This window comes from Galleria mellonella, unplaced genomic scaffold, assembly GCF_026898425.1.
Source record: "Galleria mellonella isolate WM207_F2 unplaced genomic scaffold, CSIRO_AGI_GalMel_v1 utg54, whole genome shotgun sequence".
Taxonomy (NCBI): Eukaryota; Metazoa; Arthropoda; class Insecta; order Lepidoptera; family Pyralidae; genus Galleria; species Galleria mellonella.
In genome coordinates this window covers 1,636,421-1,656,813 of record NW_026442114.1, presented here as the reverse complement: position 1 = coordinate 1,656,813, position 20,393 = coordinate 1,636,421, and the positions used below count along the sequence as shown (strand labels likewise).

Genomic DNA, 20,393 nt, shown 5'->3' with positions numbered 1-20,393 from the left:
TATTTATTATATGCCGGGACTTACTATATAATACTAATAACAATTACGATATGAATAGATACACACCAATACTTAAATAATGAATAATAATAATAAGAAAATACGTTCCTATCGTGATACAATTTCAATGACTGGACAATATTGTAACAGATCCTTAGACTATTTCTAAAGTGAAAAAAGTGTTGTCCTCCTCTCTCCTACTTGCTGTGCCCAACAGGGTCCATAATTGAAATGTTATCTACAAATTATATTATGGAATGCAATAAGAAATAAATAAATAAATAGATATTTTTTTCTGAACTAATTTTCACTTAAATTTATGCAATAAAGTCTAAAGTTTGTTCTAAATTTTAGTTTGGAGAAAAGAATAACAAGAATTGGATTTTATTTACGTCATAAATGTAAAATAGTTTTGTATGTAAGAGCATTTTTTGCACATAAAACTTATGAACGAAACAGTTTGCGACACTTCTCATAATTAGTTGTTGGTTTTAAGATTATACAGTTGATGACATTTTACAAAGTTCACTTTAGTGCGAGCATGTATCAGATTAAAAAAAAAAATCAGAACTATTAAAACTTTATTATGTATGAACTGACTTTTGAATTCAGAATACTCGTAGTAATTTTATATACCAATAAAATTTGTTAACAATTGGACCTTTAATATCGAATTATTGATAATTAATTGGTAAAGTCAAATGACAGTTAATATTTTATTATGGTATATGTATATAGCTTAATATTTCTGTAATTGCTTTGTTAATACCGGCAAGGAGTGTGTGTACCGCGGAAAGTGAAAGTAGCTTACCTCGAAGTCGCCTCGGTCCCTCACCACCATTACTTTTTTGAAGAAAATCTGGGGCATAATGTCACCTTCGACCTCACTTTGTCAATGAATCTACAAAGACACCCAATGGTCCATACCATTCGAACAACAATTAAAGATTAATTAAAAACTAACAGTTCTTTTTCATAAAGTTCTCTGTTGCAACGTCTATTTGATTAAAAGTAATTAACTTTTTTTTTTATGTACAATGACACTGGCTGGCAATACAATTAAGTACACAGTTTTTTGGCGCGTAACAAAATGTCAAGTAGCTAAATAGTTTTTTAATTTTGTTTTTATGGCACAGGCACAAATATTTGCAACCATAACAATGGATGTTTAGTATTATAGCACACAGACACGATGGGGCATGACTCGACTTTATAAACACGTTCTATTATGGATCGTATATTATATTTGCAAGTTAAACTGTCTGTATAGATGTGATTTGAGCACAGACCTTTCCCTTCTAACACTGTATATTCAACTAAGCAACACAACAAGTATAATGTTTATAAGTATTACTTGCCCACGGCAGCCTGTCGCAATAGCAACATTTTTCGCGGCAAGACCCTGTTATTACTCTTGGCATAAGGTTCAGATTGTTCTAGCATTATTTTTAGAGTAGTGCGAAATACAAGTTTATCTAACGATGCAAAAGCCTTTTATAGAAAATGCAATATAATCTGGTATGTGAGATAGGTTCAAGAAACAGGTGTTGGGTCTTAGAACATTTTCCTGTTTATAATGAAGTAACTTTTTTCAGATTGTGGTTACTTTTTTTTTAATGAAAGAATAATAAACAAATTATTTATAAAACTCTTTTTTTTCTTCATAATTTAAGTGTTTCCTCTTTTTGTGGCCACTCTTTGTATATATCAGATTTTTTACCAAATGGTTCTGTCCCAGGCCACATTTTTGACTTTTCTAGATAACAAAATACTTACTTTTTTATTACATTTTGTATTGCACTCAGAGACACTATAATAATATCAATTAGAAATAATGGGAGCTATGGTAAACTTATCTCTAAAAGAGATTTCTTCCAGTCAACTCAATACAGTATAGGAAAACTTGAGTACCTACTCAAGTCTCAATAGTGCAAGAGAGTATTTTGTTTTCAATGAATGATAATGGAATGGTAACTCCGCTAACGGTATACGCTGGCGGGGCACCAGTGAGGGGTGATAGGTGAGAATGAAAAGACAGATCAGTTAGCCCATCGTGACGAATTACATTAGAATTACTTACGATGGTTTTCAGGAGGAACCGCGTGGAGGTCGATCTGATAGGATGTATTACTAGCAATGGTGTCAGTTAAGCCTTGTTGCTAGCAACATTCCCTTTCTACCCTAGTAAGAGTTATTGTGTGATTATACTCTTTAATTCATACACATCTGTGTCGAATACAGATTACGTAGCGTTACGTAGTTGATAGATTGGATACGGCGTTTAATTATTAATGAATTATAATTATATTATGTATATATATATAATTGACTGGAAAATATTAACTAATTCTATTTAGCTTGTACAGCGATAGAATTCATTAATATATTATAGGCATTAAATCATCAAAAATAATATTATTATATAAATAGGTAGGTATTATATGTATTTATAGTGTATGTATTTATGTAATATTTTATTATATATTTTAATATTTTATTTAACTGTATATTTGTTTATGTACTAATAGTTGTAGCACTTCAGCTGCCCGCTAACGAAATGCTTTCTCACTGTACTGGGTTGACTGGAAGAGATCTCCTGTCAGAGATAAGTCCACCCTTGCTCACAACATTTATAAATACATTATTTTATATGTAACTTACAAATTATTGCATTTACCAGAGGGAGACTTTGTACAAAAGTCGATTGCTTGGGTACCTCTGTCCCATTCGTGTTTCAACCGTAAAGCAGTTGTGTTTGCATGGCTGTGTTTCGGTTTGAATGGTGGGATATGGCGTATATATATATTTATATTTTTTTAGATTTATAGCATTATAATAAACTTGCATATGGTCAGATTCATAGTAGGTATAAATGTTATAAGACATTATATATACCCGTAATAAATTTGTGAATTAACCTCAACCTCACATTTGTTTTTCGTTCTTGACTTATGACAAATTTTATTTGCATTATGTTTGTAGTGGTCATATCATGATATGTTTTTAAATTGTTAGCCGAGGAGGAGGGGGGGGGGGGAAGAGATTGCTCGTAATGGAGTCAATATACCCTGTCAGGTCGACCTCCACGTGGTTACCCCTAGAAACTATCGTGGTTAATTCTATGGGTGATGGGCGATGATTCATGATGGGCTGACTGACCTATTTTCATTCTCACCTATCAAACTCATTTCACTTATTCAAAAATAAATCCTATATATCTATTTTAACTATTAGAGTCTGGTCTGGTCACTGTCATTCATTTCAATAGCTAAAATAGGCTTATGAAAAGCTTGACGTTTTATGAATTAGGGGGGGGGGGTTAATATATATTATCTATGTAAATTAATTATCTATAATTGTATAAATTAATAGATCAAACAATGTACATAATTGACAGTAGATCGAATTTTATTTTTCTTCCATTCGTCGTTATTCGCAGTAATTTCCATATTGACACTCCCATACTGACCATAACCTCTTCCACATAGCAGATAGAATTTTTAAAAATAACATATGTATATGCTATTTGCTGATAATGTAGCTTTCTATACGTGAAAATATTTAAAAAAATCGATGCAGTAATTTTTAAGTTTTTCGTATTACAAACAAACAATTAAATCTTTTCTCTCTCTTTTCCTCTTCTTCTCTTCTCATTTCCTATCTATAGTTAAAATGCAAAACTAATACCGAATAGAAGGGGGAAAGGGATTGTTAGTAATGGAGATTAAGAATCCCATTGCTAGCAATATACCCAGCCAAGTCGACCTCTTCGCGGTTCTCCCTGGAAACTATCATGGTTAATTCCTTATGAATTCATCATGATGGGTTAACTGGCCTGTTTTTATTCACATCTGTCACCATTCACTGGTGCTCCGCCAGCGTATCCCATTAGCGCAGGCGGGGTTACCATACCATTTTCACCCATGAAAAAAATTACCGAAAAAAAATGGAGTTGTTACGTTTACCAGTATGGGTGCGTACCATGATTTTTATAACCCTATAGCCAGTTATAAGATTACGTAAGTAATTTGTTTGTTATATTTGCGCATAAACTTGTATTAATATTATATGACGTCTACTTTCACTTTAAAAATCATAACATATAAAAAATATGCCAAATATATTATGTCAGTTATGTAATTTTAGAGACACGCTTGTTATATAAAAATTTAGATATTATTTCCATTGAGTTTGTAAAGACTAGTTTTTACAATATGCATATAGAATCGTGGAAGCGTCGAATGAGACTTTTTTAAAAGTACTAAGTAGGTAGACACCTACTTTATATTTTTTTTTTTATTAAAAATAATTTGTGTTATTATTTAAGGCATTGGATTTGAGGTCATCACTCTATCTAGTGGAAGGTCGTCCTACATTGCGTTTACCCGTTTAAGTTTTTTTTTATACAACTTAGAATGTCAAACAAGCTGACGGTCCACCTGATGGAAAGTGGTAACCGTCGCCTATAGACATGAGCAGTACCGTGGACATAACAGATTGTAAGCATTTTTTAATAGTAATTTTTTTTATGATTCTACCGCCCAGTTCGTAATGCAATTTCAGCTGAGAAGAACGGGTTAGGAGCTCAGTCGTGTTTTTTGGAGAAAGTGGGAATCTACTGAAATACATACTTCTTTTTATAACTGAAGTTTCACGAATTATTACCGGTTTCCAAGTTAACCTTGTGTATGGGTCTGATGTATCGTTTCGTTCGGTTTTCATACACATGTATGCAAATTTTTATGCGCCAAGACAATAAGGAAACGTCACGCATTGTTGCAATGCAAATTATGGCCGCATCGCCAAATATAAATCATTATTATGTACACTATTTATTGGTGAAAGTGTAGTTGGCGTTTATTATTTAAAAATGTGCCACAAAAAACGGTTTAAAACGTGACAAAATCAATATTATTGATTATGCATTGATTGTCATTTAGCTGTACGTTTTTCTAAAAATAAATAAATAAATAAATTATTGTTAAAAGTTCCGTGAGCACACATTATTTTCTAATATAATAACTACCGGTTTAACTTATGTCTAATTAGACTGTCATGCTCGTGTCAAGATCGCTCATGGCTAAGGATCACGAATTGATTCCGAAACTAGTTGAGTTTTTAAAGTTACTATTGACTACAATTAGTTTTTTTCAATAGAACCTAATGTAAATGTAAACAAAAATAAAAAGAAACTAATAATTGATCCCATCAGTAGGCCTACTCGTGAATTTAATATCGAAATAAATTCAATTTAATATCAATTCCAAATTATTATTTCATGAGTGCAGTACGCACTCATGAAATAATAATTTGGAATTAAGATAAAATTGGGATCGGTTTGCAATAGTAAGCATTGGCAAGTTGCACTAATATTCATCTATCAGAACAGTATGTAATCGTTATGTCGCTAGTGTTGCAATTTGAGAGTGTGAAACGTCTCAATTCCAATATTGATTTACAGAAGACAAGTTTATTGATGTCCAATATTATTGATCAATATATAAGTAATAATATATATATATATATATATATATATATATATATAGATAGATATATATATATATGTGTATATGTATATAAGGTACTTGAATAAGTTCTCGCTGTTTTTTTTTGTGAAAATCAATGCTTTATTTACACAATGTGGTGCACAACACGTCACTCAAAGTACAGCCATCACAAGACACTACTTTTTCCCATCTTTCTGGCAGCAAATGAATGCCTCGTCGAAAAAACGATTATATATATGATTATATAAAAAATAATCGTAAAAATCGATTCAAAATTGGCGAGGTTATTGCGCAATATAATTACAAAAAAAAAATGAATCAAACGAATTGAATTAAATATAATTTTAAAAAGTTATATAATTGCGTAATAGAAACGTTGACGCTCTACAACATGTATATATGATCATATACATATTTATATATAGCATGTTTTTTTATACCACGAAGGTGGCAAAAAAGCATATAGCCTGACGACTGTGGACGTTCGCGGGAGAAAGCTTCTATGACGTTTCTTATTCTTATTCTTCTATAAGAATATGGACTTCTAGTCCTATTGCTAGCAATATACGCTATCAGGTCGACCTCCACGTCGTCGTCCCTGGAAACTGTCGTACTGAATTCCAAGTGTATTCATCACGATGTGCTAACTGACCTGCCTTTTCATTCTCACCTATCATCTCTCACTGGTGCCCCGTCAGCGTATACCGTTAGCGCGGGCGGGTAACCATTCCATTATCATGCATTAAAAAAAAACTCTTACGTAACCATTTAGGTTCAAGCGTGTAAGGCAGTATTCCTTGTTTATGGCGAGCACTGCGGAGATGAAAAGTAGCTGTAGGCACGTATATGGATTGATGTTGTTATTCTGTCACGTAATAACTACTAAACAAATTTAAATTAGATTTTGGTATACGGATAGGTTATATCTTAACTTAGCACATAGGACACTATATAGTGATTTGTAGGCAAATTTGCAGGATACAGCTAGTAATGAATAATTTCAGTTATGAAAAAAATTAATTCAACATATGCAGAAAACGCTGTGTGGTCCCTGCATAGAATAGGCCACCCGTTTCTTTCCGGTGGGTGTCGTAAGACGCTTCTTAAGTAAGAGAAAGGAATGGACAGCAGCGTTCCTCTTAAAACATCTCTAAAGTCTAACTGCGGTTGCCAATCCGCCTGCCAGGGGGAAAAGGCATTGTTAGTAATGGAGACTAAGAATCCCATTGCTAGCAATATACTCAGCCAGGTCGACCTCCTCCAGGTTCCACCTGGAAATTATCATGGTTAATTCCTGATGAATTCATCATGATGGGCTAACTGGCCTGTTTTCATTCTTATCGATCACCCTTTACTGGTGCTCCGCCAGCGTATCCCATTAGCGCAAGCGGGTTTACCATACCATTTTTACCCATTACAAAAAAAAATCCGCCTGCTAAGCGTTGTAACTACTGAGAAAACCCCTCAAGGGGGAGGCTTATGTCCAGCAGTGGACAGTTAAAGTCTGATATGATGATTCATTGTACTTCTCTTTTTTTATAGCAACATTAAGATGTTATTGGAGTTGGCAGTAAAGAGAATTTATTTGTTTATCACTAGCTTTGATGGCGACTTCATCTGCGTGGCCGGAATAAAAATTAACTTGTCCTTTTACATTTTACAGATGTTTGTTGCTCAATCACGCTGCAACGAGAAGATAGATTTGAAATTTAGTCACACATACACTGTATTCTAGACATAACGTATCTATAGGTTACGTTTTATCTTTAAATTATATATATAGAGCTTCGAACCTCAAAAACGAGTCAACTTTTTATCAGCTAATTGTCAAATTAGCTGACTCGTTTTATTTTATTACTGCTCTATATATTTTTTTACAACATAACCCCTTATGTTGTAAAAAAAAAATAAAGAGCAGACTTACAGACCACTAAAGAGCATGCGGCTCACCTGGTGGTAAGTGACTACCGCCGCCCATGATCACCCACAACACCAGCGGCATTGCAGGTGTTCTGCCGGCCTTTTAAAAAGGACACTTTTATCTTAATTATTTCTAACTAGCTTTTATCTTAGTCTGATGTGTGGTCCCGGCATAGAATAAGCCACCCCTTCCTATACCGTGGGAAAGAAAGAGTGGCCTATTTTATACCGAGACTGGATGGCGAGTACAATGAATGCGATCAATTAATTATGGAAGCATTTGCAACAAATGCTAGCTAAGAAAAATGAAAAAATATGTTACTACTATACTCTGTTATGTCCATGGTACTGCTCATGTCTATAGACGACGGTTACCACTTTCCATCAGGTGGGCCGTTATCTTGTTTGCCATTTTAAGTTGTATAAAAAAAATGTATGTCTGTATGTATTCTTTTATCTCTTTTTCTTCAATCGACTTTAAAAAGAAAAAGGTTCACAATTCAGGTGTATTTTTTCACATGTTTGTTATCTCACAATTCCGTTAATTCTAAATCGATTTAGAAAAATCTTTTTTTTTTTATTTGAAGCAAAATCAGTTCACTAGATCTTTTTAGATTAAAATATCCGGTTTTATCACGATTAAAGTCGGCTGTCTTTGTGATACATAATCTTTAATTATTTTGTGTTTTTTTTTATACAACTTAGAATGGCAAACAAGCTGCCGGCCCACCTGATGGAAAGTGGTAACCGTCGCCTATAGACATGAGCAGTACCATGGACATAACAGAGTATACTGTTTCGCCCATGATACCCCCCATGCGTTGCCATTCCTGAGGACTCAAATGTTATTCCTCTGTACCCTGTAAATTCACGCCATACCACGCCCACCCTTCAAACCGAAACACAGCCATGCAAACACAGCTGCTTCACGGTTGAAACACGAATGGGACAGAGGTACCCAAGCAATCGACTTTTGTACAAAGTCTCCCTCTGGTATATATGTATCTACATATATGGTATATATGTATATATATGTATCTATCTATGTATGTATATTCTTATTTGTGTGCTGTAAGTAATAAGATTATATATCTATCTATCTAATCTAATATGTATTTTAGTAAACCAACTGTAAACGGTATTTATATATATATATATATATATATATATATATATTTTTAAATATTACGCTTGCAATAATTTGCATATTTTGAAATCCAGTTTGTTGTTTTATACTTTTCTTGTTTGTTAATAGATTTGTAATAATTTAAATGAAATATTGTAATTATCATCAATGCAATATTAAGGTAATTATTTTTCATAAAGAATTTGATGGTATTTTATGTTTATGTTTTATTATAAAAATAATTATTTGTATTCCATTACATGGAAGTGTTTTATGAATGGATTGGCATGGACGATGGGTGTCACAGTATATTTTCTATTGTAATTGTATAGTGATGTATTTATTGAAGTGACTAATTTTAGTAGGTGATTAAAATTTATATATATATATATATATATATATATATATATATATATATATATATATATATATATATATATATATATATATATATATATATATATATATATATATTGGGGGGAAGGGATTGTTAGTAATGTGTCCCATTGCTAGCATGTGATTCCGTCTAGAAATCTGGGCTAACAGACCTGCCTTTTAATTTTTTTTTTTTTAGTACGTTTGTTCCGTTTGGAACAGGCTAAGGTCGGAGACCATGCTGCCTAGTCTTCAAAAAGATAATTTGTCTGGAATTTTATTTTTCTAATGTCGCTTCAATTATTGTCATAATCTTCAATATTTCATTTGTCAAATCCGGTAAGTACATTTTCATAAATATCTTTTCTTGAGTTTTCTTAAACCAGTGGATTTATCAAATTAAAAATAAATAATTATAAAAAATCATTGTCTTGCAATTCAATAAAAGTATTCTTATAGCTCCTTGAATGTTGTAGTAATATAAGTGAAAATAGCTTTGAAACAAGAAGGAAATCTTAAGAGAAGCGGGATTGAGTGCGGGATATTTTCGGGTTTTTTGAAGATAATCCTAAGTTCGTCAAACATAATGTGTCTTTGAATGACAAATTCAGAGCAATCAAAAAAAAGGTGATGTAGAGATTGGGCTGTATTTGAGTTACACCATGTGCATGATGGGGAAGCGATCATGCCCATTCGGTGCAGGTGTTCGTTGAAATGTCCGTGGCCGATTCGTAATCTACAAATATTGGTGTAAAATTTTCTGTTTGTGTCCTTTCCTTTGCAGAACCACGGTTTTCCAATACGCCAATTAATTTTGCGGTACCATTTGCCTTTAGTCTGTAATATTTGAGTCCAATGCTCCTCCCATTTAGTTGTAACGATTTTATGTATTCCAATACTACAATCTGAATAACAAAGGGGTAAATCTTGAACACGAGCAGCACTTGAATTAATAATTTTAGCCAAAGTGTCTACTTGTTCATTCCCAAACACTCCAATATGTGAAGGGGTCCAGATGAAGATAATATCTTTTCCATATATAGTACAGAGATGATAATATTTATTACGAATTTCTTGAATTAAGTAGTTTGATGATGAAATGAATGTGTTATTTTTTAATGCCATAAGAACACTCATACTATCTGTAATTATAATCCATTTCGAATATAGTACCTGTTTTTCTATGTATTCTAATGCTAAAAATATAGCTTTTGCTTCTGCTGTGTAAATACTAGCCAAAGTTGAAATTTTATAACCGTGACCAAATCTATTTGACAAATCGTAAAAAGCCACTGAAGTGCTAAGTGCATTTTTGGAACCATCTGTATATATCTGCCTGTAGTCAATAAATTCTGATAAAGTCTCATACATATCGTGCTTTTCTTTTATGTCTTTACGTATAACAATTTTGATCTTACAGAACTTACTCTCATAAAGGCCATTATAACAAGGAAGTATCTTACTACTATAGATGTTATATTCATCTCGTAAATTCAAATCATTGACAATAGTTTTATTCAAAAACATAGAAATGGGGCAATTTAATAATTTGAGTATGAGTGGGTTATTGGAAACTGAAAAAACTTTGAAGAGAAATTTGAGTTTTAGGTATTCGAAACGAAGAAGGATAGGAGGCAAATTACATTCTACTTGCATTGAGATAATTGGAGAAGTATACATAGCACCTAAAATAAGTCTTAAATTCATATTTTGAATTTTTTCGAGTTTTTCTACTAATTTATGTTCTGAGGCATAACAAAAGAAAGCGTAATCAAAATTACTTCTAACAAGAGATTTGTAAAGTAAAAGGATAATTTTAGGATCAGCTCCCCAGTTACGACCAATTACAGATCTTATTATATTAGTGGCTCTTAAAGCACGATCTACTAAGCAATCAACGTATAGATCCCATTTTAAATTTTGATGAAAAATTACCCCCAGAAATTTAACGCTACAGTCTGTTGGAAGAGTTTGATTATTATATATAATATTCATTAATGGAACATATTTATGAACTTGATGAAAAACAACTACTTTACTTTTGGTTAAACTAATATCGAGGGAAAGAAGAGAAAAATATTTCTCAAGTCTTTTTAATGACTCATTTAACACTAATTGCATATCAATAATATTCTTTCCTTTTATATAAATTAATAAATCATCGGCAAATTGCAAGTTGTTCACACTGTTTCCTAAAATTGAATTAAGTTTATAGATATATAAAATATATAGTAGCGGGCTTAGAATACCACCTTGACATACTCCTTTAGAGCTTAACCTAGGTCCTATTAATTTACTATTTACTTTAACATACACTTCTCTATTACTAAGAAAATTATAAATCCATTCGATAAGTTTCATTGGAAGAAATGAGGATAAAATCGAAGATAGAACTGTTAAATTTACATTGTTAAAAGCTCCTACGACATCTAAAAAAACAGATAGAACATATTCATCGTTATTCAAAGCAGTACTAAGGTCGACATAGAAGTTCGCTAAACTTTCGCGCGCTGAATATCCACGGCGAAAACCAAATTGATTCGATGGTAATATACTATTACTTTCAATAAAGAACTCTAAACGCTGTTTAATTAATTGTTCGAATAATTTGCCTGCACAGGACGTCAATGTTATAGGTCTATAGGAGTCGAAATTTGTAGGATCTTTACCGGGTTTAATTACTGGAATCAAACAATCCATTTTCCATTCTGGTGGGATAATACAGTCCTTCCATAAATCGTTAAAAATTTGTAAGAGTTTAGTAAGGTTTATTTTATTCAGCAATCGAAACATATTGTATGTTAAGCGATCAAGGCCACTAGCTGTATCTTTTCTAGATTTTACTGCACTGGATATTTCATCAATTGAGAATGGGTCAGTGAGAAATTTTGGGCATGAATTAACAGAATTAAACTGTTTGTCATCAAAAGGTGAGTGTACAAAATCAGGAGTATATTTACGTAAAAAATCATTGACCCATGATATATCTTTAAGATGATTTTGACGATGTTTTGAATTTAGTTTTCTCATATTTTGCCAAACAGTGGAAATTGGTGTTAATCTATTAAATTTGGAACAAAATTCCTGCCACCCCTGTTGTCTTACTTGCTTAATTACTAACTTTTTAACAGCTTGAACTCTTTTAAAACTTATGTAATTATCGAGAGTTGGATTTTGTTTAAACCTAAGGTAAGCCGCTTTACTATCATTGACAGCTGTCGCACACCTGTTATTCCACCAAGGTACTGCAATATGTTTGTGCCTCTTTGAAGTATTTGCACCGCTATTTGATAAGTTCCTATGTGGAACGGAACGTTCCACAGCTGTCAAAATAATTTTACAGAATCTATTGTAATTGTTTAAGGGTTCATTGACATCATACTCGAAATCCAAAAGTAATCGATTAACAGTTTCAGAATAAAGATCCCAATTAACGAGACGTAGGTTTATACGATTTAACAAAAGTTTATTAACTTCATCTATAGGAGCATGTTGTTCACCTGACGGAGTTGATGAAGAGTTCTTTGTGTTTATTTTAGTAAAAGTCGGCAGGTGATAACTTCCTAACGGATCATCATGAACCGACCACTCGCATTTTAATGATATGGATGGGGATACCATAGTTAAATCAAGGCCATTGGGTCTCCAAATATGAGAGCCAACAGTAGTAACTTGCTTATCATTTAATAGTACCAAATTACATTCATCTAAACAATCAAGAATGTCTTTACCTCTTGTATTAGTGGAGGTACAACCCCACATAGTATGGTGTGCATTTAAATCTCCAGATATGATAGTGGGTTTAGGAAGAGACTCCAAAAAGAACTTAAATTTGGCTTTAGTAAAACTAGGTGTACTATTGGTAGGACAGTCAATACTGGCAACTGAATACCAAGAATTATTAACTTCAATACTAATAGCTATAGTTTGCAAAGAATTGTCGAAAAAAGAGTGAAGTTTTTTATATCTAATACTATTATGTATAATAATCGCTACTCCATTGTGGTTATTACCACAATCATTTCGTTCTATACAATAATCTTTAATTTTTAATTTGTAATGTGGTTTTAGCCAAGTTTCTGAGATGAGAGCAATGTGAATATGATGTTCATTTAAAAATTGTGTAAAAATATGTCGATTGCTCAGTAGGCTCTGAGCGTTCCACTGTATGATAGTTAATTGGTCTCGATTGAATTTTGTGAAATAGGTCTATTACCAAAAGTATCATATAACACATTCAAAACACTTTTAGTGTTAATAGATGTGTTCTTTGTGTTATGTAGTGAAATAAGTTTGATTATGCTTTCTATTAAAAGTGATAAACTCTTGTTATCAGAATTTAGAATTGAAATTAGGTCTACATTTTTTTTAGGTTTGTTACCCAGTTTAGGAAATATTTCAGTGCTAAGTATATCTCCAAAAGAAGCAGGTCTGAATTTAGATCTATTTTCAGCAATTTTCTTTTGTTTAACAGGGCATTGCGGTGATACACTTGTGTGATTTCCATTGCAGTGTACACAAATAGCGTTTTCCATTCCAGTTGTACAAGTTTTATAATTATGCTCACCTTTGCAGATGCTGCAACGCTCAGAATTCTTACAGAATTTAGCTAAATGTCCATACCTCAAGCACCGGTAGCATTGTTTAACTGGTGGTATATATGGAGTGACATTGTGGCGCCAACCTCCAATATCCAGATATTCAGGTAATACAGATGCAGCAAAAGTAATTGTCACGGTTAGAGTTGGCTGTAACACATATCCATGAGTCAAGGTATTTTTTCTTAAAATTCTTTTAATAGCAATAATTTTCTTAGAACTCGATATTATAGTATATATTTTTTTATTAGATATATTTGTAGGTACATTTCTAATAACGCCTGTAACTTCTGTTGAAGAAGCAGGAATACTGGCCTTAAAATGGTAGTCATTTAAAAAAGTTTTATTATTTAAAAAAGCATTGGCTAAGTCTGGCTTTTGAAAGTATACTCCGATTTTGAATTTATTTATAGATCTAAGATAAGTTACCCCTTTATTAAATCGTTTTAAACAGGAGGAGAGTGAGAGCAAGTCTCTGGATCCAATGGTTTTCTGACTATCTGAGGATTCTACAAAGACAACAAATTCTGTCCCAGGGGATTCCTCGGGATATCTTCTAATATAATCTGTGACGTAGTAAGGTTTATACTTATCGGCCTTATCAATTTCAGATTCTGAGTCAGTAGAAGTATCTTCCGAATATATATCCTTGTCATTACAAGGTTCATGGTCTACATCACCTGAATCGTCATCTTTTTTTTTCCTTTTTCTACAACTGCGCTTCCCCATGAATGCTAATTATATTACTGTCGCTGAATTTAGTGAAAATATAATATTTTATTCAATAATAAGAATTGATAGAGATAGTTTTATTAAATTAATAAAAAAAATTTAAAAAACCCGCTTGTTCTTATTCGAGTTTCCCGCCTTTTCTCCTTTTTTATTGTATCATCTCAATGAGATCAGTTGTCATTCCTGCCTTTTAATTTCCACCTGTCATCCCTCACTAGTGCCGCGTCATTGCATATCGTAATCGTGGGCGGGGTTGCCATTCCATTATGATCCATTAAAAAAATATATTGTTAGGTATTCCTATTTTTTTAATAATTAAAGAAATAAAATATAATATTATTACCTTATTAATATAATAAATGCGAAAGTTTGTAACGATAGATGGATGTTTGTTACCCTTTAATGCAAAATTTACTTAACAGGTTCGAATAAAATTTGGTACACAAGTAGGTTAAACCCTAACTTAGCATATAGGATACTTTATATATTTACTGATTCACGCGGGTAATGCCGCAGGATATATCTAGTAATAAATAGTAGTCTTTTCAGGGCGGATCAATATCCAAGAGACTACAGCATGATGTTCTTCAAGAAAGGAATAAAGAGGTTTCTTCAGCGTCAGTAACGCGTACGTAACGCCCTTGGTATTGCAGGCGTTCATAGGGTACGGTAATCGCTTATCATCAGACGGGCTGTATGCAGGAAGCATACAGCCCGTCTGATGGTAAGCGTGGCTCTTTGTATAGGATAAAAACGTGGTATGTTTATTTTTTATTTATCATCTCATAAAAGCCATCTATGGGTTTCATCCATAAGACGCTTAATGGACCGTAATTGTGTGGAGCCGTGTAGTCCCAACATTGAACGGGACACCCTTTCCTTCCCGTGAGTGTCGTAAGAGGTCACTAAAGGAGGGCGAGGGATGGGCAGCAGTGTTACTCTTAAAATATCTTCAAAGCCTGCCTACGGTTGCCAATTCGCTTGTCAAGCATGGCGGCTACTGGCAAAACACTCCCTCTGCCCTCAAGGGGGAGACTGATGTTCAACAGTGGACAGTTAACGGCTGATATGTTGATGATAAAGAATTAGTGGTGCTTGTGTTTTGAAAATTTTTCGATATCTGCTCGTTCTATACTTTCGAATAAACTACGAGTACATGTTCATTGTATAGATAGCTACTTACATTCAGATCGTATCCACTACTTATCCACGAACGCTTGTTCAGGATACCACCGACACATTTTCTTCTCCACTTAGTCAACAATCCATCGTTCCTCCTTTTAGACCTACGGTTCACTGTGTAACGTTCCATTTTACATTAGAACTAAACAATCAATGTATTATACACAAACAGTTTCATACTTTACACACCCAATCACGACACGATAGCCGCAGTCTACGGACACGCTAAAACTAAATACACATAAAAAACAAATCTTGACCGCCGTACTACATTATATGTTATATAAAAAGTAACGAAGCGAACCGAATTAATTACACCTTTCGGAATAGATTACTCTCAAGTGGTCACAACTAGTGCTTCTCACGTATAAATTGCAATTGCGTTGTTAATAAACATTTGAAAGTTTATTTCTAAGTGTTTATAAAAGTGTAAATAGGAACGCAGTTTAAAAAGTTAGAAGAAAAAAAAAAAAGAAATGGAACGTAACGCTGGAATTTTCGCGCGCTTATTCCGGGTGGCGTTCTGAAACGTCGTCCTGTGACTAAACTTGTACAGCTAATAATAATGTTCGGTACACTTTATTGTCGCCTTATTCGTGTTACGGTATGTTGGAACGAATACGGGAGCGTGATTTGAATGCTCCGTCCATAGATTTCGATTGTCGGTGTAGCACAAAACACACAATGGCCACTCGATATGCGTCGCGTTTGTTGTCCCTCATGTTAGTAGGTAATTTCCCCAACCTAAATACTCGACCAAGGACGTATAGTTCGTTGTGTGGGAAGTAGGTTTTTCGGACAAAAGCATAAAACCTTAATGTTAGTAAAGTACCTATCTATCCTCGATTGTGTTTTGTACGTCTAATGTTACGTTGTTTGAATCTTATTGCATTGTAGTTTTACAGTCCAGAGAATTTTTACCTACAGTTAGAGAGAGGGTATTATTAGTAATGGAGACAGCTCCATTGCTAAAAATATACCATTTAATAATATACCCTGGTCAGGTCTATCTCCACGCAATCCACTCAGGAAACCTACTTGGTAAATTTGTCATGGTAAGTCTGTTGACCTAACTTATAAGGGTTGGGGGTAAGGGATATAGACTATACGATACTATCCTCTAACTATCCACTACTGAACATAGCCTTCCCCCTATTGAGAGGTTTTGCCAGAAGTTGCCACGCTTGGCAGGCGGCAACTACAGTTAAGCTTTTTGTGGTGATCCCTCGACCATTAAGTTCCCTTAGTCGCTCTTAGACACCCACGGGAAAGGAACAAGTTCTATATTTTTTCATGTGTCTTTCTTTACGCAGTATTTAGAGCAAACTGAGTGTCACAAACTTCAATTCTATACGTCTCTTGTTTTATTTAATTAATATATATTTTATTGAATAAAACAAAATAATTCGAATGAAATAATTAGTAATTAATTAATTATTGATTATATACTGATACCTACGTATAACACCAGGGAAGTCACGTTGTCGACCCTGAGGAAACCTTCTAATGCCTTTTTGGCGAACTCCACGCACGTCTTCATTCCTAAATCTGGTAACTCTTCTGTAACCGCACGTGTGTATTATTAGGTATTCTGTGATTGTATATAACTCGGTTACATTGTGTTGGTGTGTACATAGAGAGCATTTGGTATAATTTTGTAAATTATTCACTGCCACACCCGTGTTTTTTTATGCAATTTAGAATGGCAATCAAGCTGACGGGCCACCTGATGAAAAGTGGTAAACGTGGCCAGAGACATGAGCAGTACCATGGACATAACAGAGTATACTGTTTCGCCCATGATACCCCACACGATGCCATTCCTGAGGATTAAAGTGTTATTCCTTTGTACCCTGTAAATTCACTGCCATATCCTACCCTTCAAACCGAAATACAGCCATGCAAACACAACTGCTTTACGGTAGAAACACGAATGGGATAGAGGTGCCCATGCAAACGACTTTTGTACAATGTCTCCCTCTGTATTTTAGAATGTAGTGTAGGTACATAACCTGAATATATGACCGCACGATCTTTAAGTTTTTTCTTTAATCTTTTTTTTTACAACACAGGGGGCAAACGAGCATGCGGCTCACCTGATGGTAATGTTCACCATGATCACCCACAATACCAGTGGCATTACAGGTGTGCTGCCGGCCTAAACATAAACCGGCCTTTTTTAGACTACATATAACTTGTCTAGTTTTTTATTTTAGCTCTTACTCTGTATTTTATTTTCTTTTATCTAACACTAGCTATTAGCCCGTTATTTCGTATACGTAGATTTTGGAAGTACAAAAAAAAATACAATCGATTTAAACACCTCCTTCTTTTTGGAGTCGGTTGAAAAACAAATGAAATGGGGAACTTCCACAATAGACAGCTTTTTAAGATAAAACATGCATCTGAATTTAAGTTGGGTTTTTAGAAATATAACTGTAAAAATCGCAATACATTTTTTGGTGTAATAGTTTTTGCATCAAGCTAGAACTAACACAGAGTGTCATACAGAAAATTTCTAAATATTATTTTGGCACGTACTGGTCTTATTATGACCCCTCATTGCAATGCCGTTGGTGTTGTGGGTGATTATTTGTGGCGGTAGTCACTTACCATCAGGTGAGCCGCGTGCTCGTTTGCCCCTGTGTTGTAAAAATAAAATATAAAAATAAAATAAGGAAGATTATTATGATTTTTGTAAGCATAAAAAATGATTTAAATATAGTTTTAATAATGAATTAGTGGTCAGAGGTTACCCTATTAATACTGTACAAAAGAGGGGAAGGGACTGTTAATAAAGCGGACTACCACTTCCATTGCTAGCCATAACCCTGTCAGGTTTACCTCCACGTGGTTCCCCCTATAAACCATCGTGATGAGTACACCTGAATTTCAGATGTGCTCATCATGATGGGCTAACTGACCTGCCTTTTCATCCTCACCTATCATCTTTTACTGGTGCCCCGCCGGCGTATACCGTTAGCGCAGGGTTATCATTCCATTATAACCCATTTAAAAATATACTATACAATACTTTACATAGCTAAATTACGTCTAGCGAGCCGTCTACTTGGTTCCACTTCGGTGGGTGGTAGTACGAGCATAATTTGTATGCATGTGGTTATGGGTGAAAATGTTCGAACCGTATAAGAAGGGACATATATATAAGACATATCAATGAGCTTCCTTTTACTTATTATGTTCAAGTTAATTAATTACATTAGATTTGTTGTCTTTATTCATTCGTCAATATAATATATCAGCCTTTAACCGTCCACTGTTGAACATAAGCCTCCCCTTGGGGGGTTTGCCAGTAGTTGTCACGCTTGGCAGGTGGATTGGCAACTGCAGTTAGGCTTTGGAGATGTTTTAAGAGGGATGCTGCTGCCCACCCCTCGCCCTTCTTGGTTACCTCTTATGACACTCACTGGAAAGAAAGGGGTGACCTATACCAAGACTACACGGAAAATTATTTATACGTATATATTCATTATTTTATTATCTCCTGGTAATAGTTTATGTAAAATTTTGTTTTTGACAATAAATTAATAATAATATTTTAAGTAAATCACATGCATATAATCCAACGTTTTCTACATGCAGGGTTACGCTTTTTTTTACTAATTTTTACTCAAAATTATGTAATTATTATATACCCTACTATTGGTATCTACTTACCAGTACTTTAATATTCGTTTAATTATGCTGTAACAATGTTACAGTAAAAGTATTTTTATGTATATTACATTGATTCGATCCTTTGGCTTTTAAGACCATGGAGTAGATACCACTTTATCCAAGATAGAAAGCTATAGACTACTTGGCAAAAGACGCATTTAGTGGTTTAAATATTATAGTCTTGTTTAGGATGAGCACCAAATTTCTTTTTCGAGCGACAGTCTCTAATATTTAAAATAGCCCTGATAATCACCGACTTCCGATACTAGATGGCAAGAGAAGAAAAAGAAAAATAAATCTTTTATTGATTGACTGACTGACACTGAAATGTCATTTTCAATATCAAAATGTTAAATACTCCATTCGACTCTGATGGCTTTCAAATAGTAAAAACAAAACGTTTTTCTAAAAATAAACAAACGAAAATACCAATTAAACAAAATAATTTTGAGAAACAAGAGGTCTCAATTGATATTGAGAAGTCTGCACGGTGATTGTTTTTCTTTTAAAAGTATTGTGACATATTTCTGTCATGCAATAATTGAGGTTATATTATATCAATATATTGTTTTTGATTTTTTGTAGACGAATTCAGTCAGCTGTTGAAGAATTAAGAAATTCAAAGTATACAGAGGAAGCATTAAAAGCTGTAAGTAGTATCTTATCCTCTAGGAAGGTTATAGAAATTGTTTGTTTTGGGCTAGGCCATATCGCAGAATGTCATATTTCTAGGTACCAGCTAGCCTTTTTACTGTGTCTGAAAGACTTCTGTGAACCTAGTAAGGTTTATGTGCACGATCCAATCTTCTATAAAGGGGAATGTGATATATTGAAGCGATTTAATATTGAAATAATTGAACAAAACATTGAAGGGAATTATGTAATTTCTGATCAAGGCATAACCTTACTTTATTTTCCTCACTGTCCCAAACAGTTGACAAACAATTTCCTTTGGAGTAATTGGGGAGTGAATATAAAGAATTGTGTCCTTATTGGCAATAGTTTTAATTCCCTAATAGAAAGTCAACCAAATAGACTGTTATCAGAAACAGTCGCATACATACATAAATTATTTCCATTTACATCTGAGATTGTGTTGGAGAATAATTTCAAGTATACAGATATTTTCAATGACACATCGCTCCATTGGTTTCCCAAAGAAAAAATAGATACCATAGATCATAATTTTTGGAAGAAAAATAACAAACCTTCTTATGAAAATACAGAGGAGTTCATAACTTCCTTAATGATTGAAAAGTTGAAACTTTGATTTGT

General features: G+C 33.6%; 2 protein-coding genes and 1 long non-coding RNA gene across 5 annotated transcripts in view; 2 read left to right on the top strand and 1 right to left on the bottom strand.

Moving 5' to 3' along the window:
- LOC113513186 (uncharacterized) overlaps positions 1–16,000 on the bottom strand; it is a 130,347-nt gene extending 114,347 nt beyond the window's left edge. The window contains exon 1 of one of the 2 annotated variants that reach the window (XM_052898912.1): positions 15,442–16,000. In XM_052898912.1, the coding sequence (XP_052754872.1) occupies positions 15,442–15,570 (129 nt within the window). In that variant the 5' untranslated portion in view covers positions 15,571–16,000. Of the gene's footprint in view, positions 1–811; positions 1,253–15,441 lie in introns of those variants that run through there. The other variant, XM_052898913.1, reaches the window with a different exon arrangement.
- LOC128201550 (uncharacterized) lies at positions 11,867–14,599 on the top strand. Its single transcript, XR_008253281.1, has 3 exons — positions 11,867–12,368; positions 13,504–13,701; positions 14,138–14,599. It is a non-coding gene; the product is annotated as an uncharacterized LOC128201550 (long non-coding RNA).
- Positions 16,001–19,432: 3,432 nt separating the features above from the next.
- Positions 19,433–20,388, top strand: LOC113513749 (SRR1-like protein). 2 transcript variants are annotated; one of them, XM_026897733.3, is made up of 3 exons: positions 19,433–19,608; positions 19,704–19,767; positions 19,851–20,141. In XM_026897733.3, the coding sequence occupies exons 1-3, from the start codon at positions 19,466–19,468 to the stop codon at positions 19,890–19,892; spliced, it is 249 nt and encodes an 82-aa protein (XP_026753534.2). In that variant the 5' UTR covers positions 19,433–19,465; the 3' UTR covers positions 19,893–20,141. The 2 variants fall into 2 exon arrangements, with proteins under 2 accessions (XP_026753534.2, XP_026753530.2); XM_026897729.3 differs by having other exon boundaries at positions 19,443–19,608; positions 19,704–20,388.
- Positions 20,389–20,393: the final 5 nt, after the last annotated feature.

What these genes read in the sequence shown, in the direction of transcription:
- LOC113513749 (XM_026897729.3), top strand. Translation starts at nt 19,466, where the DNA reads ATGTTAAATACTCCATTCGACTCTGATGGCTTTCAAATAGTAAAAACA. An exon ending in GATATTGAGAAGTCTGCACG is followed by an intron (nt 19,609 to 19,703) that starts GTGATTGTTTTT and finishes GATTTTTTGTAG; the next exon opens with ACGAATTCAGTCAGCTGTTG.